The sequence below is a fragment of the Myotis davidii genome, unplaced genomic scaffold (assembly GCF_000327345.1).
Source record: "Myotis davidii unplaced genomic scaffold, ASM32734v1 scaffold1204, whole genome shotgun sequence".
NCBI classification, from domain to species: Eukaryota; Metazoa; Chordata; class Mammalia; order Chiroptera; family Vespertilionidae; genus Myotis; species Myotis davidii.
Window position 1 is genome coordinate 435,092 of NW_006294755.1, and position 5,537 is coordinate 440,628.

Here is a 5,537-nt window from a genome sequence, read left to right on the forward strand (position 1 = left end):
GGCACGGTGTTGCCTTCCTGTGGACCACACCGGCTCTGAAGGCATGTGGGCACTGCCCGCCTGGGACCCAGCAACTATTAATATACCTGCAGCCACGGGGCAGGCACAGGGCCTGCCCAGGGCCCTGCTGCTCTAGCCCTTCCCGTACATTTGTGTGTGCCCCATCCGCCTCCCGTGAGGCCCCTTGGTGGGACTGGTCTTCCAGGTGATGAGACCAGCTTTCTGTTTTGGCCCCTCTGTCTGGCCTTGTGACCCCTGTGGCTCAGAGGGTTCAATAACCTGTGCCCACAGCCACAGGGCCTGGCCGAGATCTCTCTAGCGTTAACAATGGGCAGGTTGGCCAAGACTTCTTGGGTGCTGGACCCTCTCCTACTGCAGGTCCAGCAGGGAGCTGGGATCTCACCCCAGGCCACGTCCTTCCCTTCGGGGCAGCTCCACAGGCTTTGGGACACTGCGCGTCTGTCAGGCACCACGCTGCACTTCTCCCACGGCCACAGGGCCTGGCCGAGCTCTCTCTAGCGTTAACAATAGGCAGGTTGGCCAAGACTTCTTGGGTGCTGGACCCTCTCCTACTGCAGGTCCAGCAGGGAGCTGGGATCTCACCCCAGGCCACGTCCTTCCCTTCGTGGCAGCTCCACAGGCTTTGGGACACTGCGCGTCTGTCAGGCACCACGCTGCACTTCTCCTGTGTTGTCTCATGGGACCCTCCCAGCCCTGCTATGTGCTCCCCAGGCTGAGGCCCAGAAGAAGGGATTCTGTGGCAGAGCCAGATTCAGTCCCATGCACTGTCCACCACATCCCCTGCTTCTCTCACTGCCGTTGGGGTGTGTGTGAGGGGAACCCCTTCTTTCCAGGGTCTTGGGTGGGTGGCATGCCCTCAGAAAGCCTTGCGTGGGCCTTGCATGGGGTTTCGAGCCCTGTACCTCTTCCCCACGCTGCCACTGACTGAGGGCCACCAGGGCTGGGAAGGGTCCTCAGCACGTATTGCCCAGTGGCCGACTTGGGGACAGACCCAGCCCTACCTGCCCCTGCGGGGTCTGAGCTCTGTGGCACGCAGGCCTTTCAGGACTGGCCTGCCCACCGGGCCTCAGTGCTGCTCTTCCGTGTCCGTGGTGTCTGCTTTGACCCGTGTGGGGTGGGGGTCACATCTCCCCTCTCTCCTGGAGCTTCTTCCCTCCCAGCAGCACCCCTCTGCTCTGCACTGTCCGGGGTTCAGGGAGATCGTGTGTGAAGTGGGCTTTGGGGATCGCAGGACCTGGGCGAGGCAGCTATGTTGGGCTTACATGGTGGGAAGACTGCCCTGAAGGTGACCTGAACATGGTCTGGGTGGATCTAGTGAAAATGTGTGGAGAGGGAGGTCAGGGAGGTGGGGCCAAGGCCTCATCAGCCCAGGCTGGGGTGCTTTCTGGAAACTTCCCGGTTTCTTTACCCTTTCCCCACATAGAGGCTCTCTGCACCAATAACTCTGGAATCTGTCACCTCCCTGGGAACACAAATGCACAAGGGAAATAATCCGAGTGTCTCTCACAGCTCAGAAGGGGAAATGGATGATCTAGCTCTCGGATTCTCAAATAGCTGGGGTTTCTCCAAGCCCAGTGAACTCTGCCGGCCTGAGCCGGGTGCCGGGGTGTGGGCTGGCTTCTCACCCTCCTCCTCACTGGGTAGGGGGGCCAGGAGACACCTCCATGCCTTCCTCTGGAGACCTCCCTACCCCCCAGTGCTCTTTGGGGGCTATGTCCACTTGAAAACCTCACTTTCAGGGTGACCCAGCCCTGGGGGGCTGTCCCCGATCTGTGCCATGGCTCTTCGGGGGCTCAGTCTGGGAAGTTTTATATTTAGCTGGGCATGGCTGTAGGGCCACTCGGGTTACAGCTGCACAGAAGGTGGCAGTGCCAGGGCAGTGGGCTCCTTTCCAGCGCCGTGGCAGAATTTGATCGCATGGCCTGCCCCAGAGCGCTGTGCGTGGGGAGGTCGGTGGTGGGGCCTGACAGCCGGCAGCTTGGGCCACTGGCCTCGTGGGCAGAGCAGGGTGGCATGGACCTGAGTGTGAGCTTGGTGGCCCGGGAGGCCAGCCAGGGCCATGGCCCCAGCCCTGGCGTAGGCCTCAATAGCCTGCCCCGGCCTGCACCCCCCAAAGTGGCCAAGAAACCTAAAAAGGGCGTTCTCTTCTTTGAGGTGGAGATTCTGGATGCAAAGACTCGGGAGAAGCTGTGTTTCCTGGACAAGGTAGGACCGCGGTGCCGGCTGCACTGGGTCAGGGTGCTGGGCTCATGCCTCTTCCTTATGGGACTCCTGACCACAAGGGAGATGGGAGTGCTCCTCCAAACTGCTTGGGAGGTGCACGAGGGGTCCTATCCTCAGGCCTGGGCCTGTCCCTGCCAGCTCGGGGTAGAGTGGGCAGCCCTGGCCGCTGGGTGTGCCGGGACTTGGCCTCACCGTGCAAGAGGAGGTGAAGCAGCCTCAGTGGAGCCTGCAGGGCTTTTGGCTGGGAGGGGGTAGAATTATAACCAGGCCAGGACAAGGGGCTTATCCCTTCCTAGGGGAGGTCTGGCCTGGACTGTGGGTCTTTACTCTGGGGGAGGTGTGGGTAGGGGTGGAGAGGAGAGCCCAGCTTCTCCTGCTCAAACTGTCTCCCAGCTTGGCTGGGGGCATCCTGGCTGCCTGGTAAATCTGGGCCCCCAGGCCCACTGCCGTCCCCACTCTGACAGGCCCTTGCTGCTCCTCTCGGCCATGTGGGTCTGGGGCTTGGACCCCAACCTTCCCCACTCCCATAGCAGCTACCCAGGCCCCTATCCACCCCCACCTCAGCAGGAGGGATCCTGGATTAGGGGTCCTGGCTCCCCCCAGGGCTGACTTCCCTCCGGCCCGTGCTTCCCTCAGGTGGAGCCCCATGCCACCATCGCAGAGATCAAGAACCTTTTCACTAAGAGCCGTAAGTCCAGGGCCCAGCCACACTGCCTCCTGCAGCCCCTCTGGGCAGGGGCCTCTGGGTGGGACCCCTCCTGGCAGCCTCTCCCCCCAGGGTCTGCGGAGATGCCCGTAGTGGAGCCCAGGACTTTCTGGGCTTGCCCGTTGCAGCGCCCCCGTGTGGCCACTGGTAGGAATGCCCTTGCTTGGTTTTCGGAAGGACAACATCCAGCTTCTGCCAGTGCTCTTCCGGGCTGTGTCCTGGAGCCACCCAGGCCACAGAGGCCTTGTTCTCAGTTGGAGGAGCTGTGGGGTCCTTGGGCCGCACCAGGCTGTGTGCTGTGACGCCCTGCTCTCCCCGCAGATCCACAGTGGTACCCTGCCCGTCAGTCCCTCCGCCTGGACCCCAGTGAGTACAGCTGTTGCTTGACCACCCCTGGGCACCCCGGTGGCAGTGGGAGGCCTGGGTAGCTCCTGAGCTGTGGCCTGCCTCTCTGCAGAGGGCAAGTCCCTGAAGGATGAGGACGTTCTGCAAAAGCTGCCTGTGGGCACCACAGCCACACTGTACTTCCGGGACCTGGGGGCGCAGATCAGCTGGGTGACGGTGAGTCCTGACCCTACTACCTACAGCCTCCTCTCCCATCAGCCACATTGGGGTGACTCATCTGCCCGTCTTCCCAGGTCTTCCTGACGGAGTACGCGGGACCCCTTTTTATCTACCTGCTCTTCTATTTCCGGGTGCCCTTCATCTATGGCCACAAATATGACTTCACGTCCAGCCGGCACACGGTGGTGCAGTGAGTGGGTCAGGGTGGAGGGGGTGATGGGGGTGGGGGTGCAGCTGTGGACTATAAGGCCTTTTTGCTCTAATCCTTTCCGCATGGCATTCACACCAGACTTCTTATGTTTTCAGAGGCAGCGAGCCTTTGCCCAAGCTAGTGCGGGCTGCGGATCTCTCTCACAGGTTCGCTTCATTCTTGCTGGCTTTGATCAAAAATCGTCCTGCTTTCCGAACGCCTCCGGCTTCTCCCATGGCACCATGCCCTTGCGCAACATCTTCAAGGTAAGGCCCCCGGCCTAGTGTCCCAGGCCCACCCACCCTAGCCCCGCCCTCGCAGGACCCAGCTCTCTGCCCACACCCTTTGGGGTGGACCGCCCCCTACCCCGGACCCTGCCCTCCACTGGGCCAGGCCCCATCCTGGCCCTGCTCCCTTTCAGAATTGCACCTACTACTGGGGCTTCGCTGCGTGGATGGCCTATTACATCAACCACCCTCTCTACACGCCCCCCAGTAAGTGGCTTTGGGACCCTGCTCCTCCTGTGAGCCCCCACCCCCCACCAGGCTCCTCTCATCGGCCTCCCCTCTGGCTTTCTTTGCAGCCTACGGAGCTCAGCAGGTTAAACTGGCACTGGCCATCTTTGTGGTAAGCAGGCAGGCCGGTGTGTGTGATGGGGTGGAGGGAGTCTGGGGGGCTCTGGGCTGACCCTGCTCCTCTGACAGATCTGCCAGCTGGGCAACTTCTCCATCCACATGGCCCTGCGGGATCTGCGGCCAGCTGGTGAGTGGTCTCCTCTGGGCAGGGGGTGGGCAGGCTGGGCCAGCGGGTCTCACTCACCTTACCATCCTGCCTGTCAGGATCCAAGACCAGGAAGATCCCGTACCCCACCAAGAACCCCTTCACGTGGCTCTTCCTGCTGGTGTCCTGCCCCAACTACACCTATGAGGTGAGGGCCCGCCCGCTCCCCTCTCCCTTGGGGCCTCAGGTTCCACGTGAAGGGTCAGTCCCGGGAAATGGAGGTCTCGGCCTTGGGGCTCGCCAACAGTTACGAGGCGGGGGAGTGGGGAAGAATCGGGTTGCCTGGCTCAGCAGTTGCTTTTGCAGTTTGAACCTGAGAGCATCTGGAGATGCAGACTGTGGCCCGGGGGGTTGGGAGTTGTGTGAGGCCGGGCTTGTGGCTGTTGAGGGGTGAGGGGCATGTGGGCCCCCGCCCCCCACCCCCAATAGCTGGTCTGCCCTCATCTCAACCCTGTGCCCACAGGTGGGGTCCTGGATAGGCTTTGCCATCATGACGCAGTGTCTCCCAGGTGAGCCCACTTCCCTCCCCGCTGGGCCCTGCCCCGCTCGGTGCCAGGCACCCCCCTGACCTCCTGCTCTGCTCTGCTCACAGTGGCTCTCTTCTCTCTGGTGGGCTTCATCCAAATGACCATCTGGGCCAAGGGCAAGCACCGCAGCTACCTGAAGGAGTTCCGGGACTACCCGCCCCTGCGCATGCCCATCGTCCCCTTCCTGCTCTGAGTCCTGCCTCCACCAGCTCCTACGGTCAGGCTCTCGGGAGCCGGGCTCTCGTACCCCCCGTGTCCTCCTGGGGGAGGAATGGGGTACACTGCTCTCCAGCACCTGGAATAAAATCTGCCTGCCCGGCTGGAGTCGGACTCAGGCTCTGTGTGTTTCTTTGGGGGGTTTGGGGACCAGTAAGCCACAGGAACAGGCAGGGCATGGGCTGAGGGCCTGGAGGCTTTTATTTCTCCCCTTGTCCAAGGGTGGTGGGTGGGCCCCACTACACGGCCACCTGGCTTCTGGCCAGATCTGCCTCCCTCTGTTCCCGCCGCTTCTTCCGCTGGAGCAGCC

General features: G+C 62.3%; 1 protein-coding gene across 1 annotated transcript in view; it reads left to right on the forward strand.

Annotated features, from left to right (window-relative positions):
- TECR (trans-2,3-enoyl-CoA reductase) overlaps positions 1 to 5,341 on the forward strand; it is a 26,161-nt gene extending 20,820 nt beyond the window's left edge. The window contains exons 2-13 of the mRNA XM_015567485.1: positions 2,176 to 2,226; positions 2,881 to 2,932; positions 3,272 to 3,316; positions 3,408 to 3,511; positions 3,589 to 3,705; positions 3,872 to 3,970; positions 4,126 to 4,198; positions 4,288 to 4,331; positions 4,409 to 4,466; positions 4,544 to 4,632; positions 4,948 to 4,993; positions 5,077 to 5,341. Coding sequence (XP_015422971.1) covers positions 2,176 to 2,226; positions 2,881 to 2,932; positions 3,272 to 3,316; positions 3,408 to 3,511; positions 3,589 to 3,705; positions 3,872 to 3,970; positions 4,126 to 4,198; positions 4,288 to 4,331; positions 4,409 to 4,466; positions 4,544 to 4,632; positions 4,948 to 4,993; positions 5,077 to 5,204 — 906 coding nt within the window. The 3' untranslated portion in view covers positions 5,205 to 5,341. The remainder of the gene's footprint in view (positions 1 to 2,175; positions 2,227 to 2,880; positions 2,933 to 3,271; positions 3,317 to 3,407; positions 3,512 to 3,588; positions 3,706 to 3,871; positions 3,971 to 4,125; positions 4,199 to 4,287; positions 4,332 to 4,408; positions 4,467 to 4,543; positions 4,633 to 4,947; positions 4,994 to 5,076) is intronic.
- Positions 5,342 to 5,537: the final 196 nt, after the last annotated feature.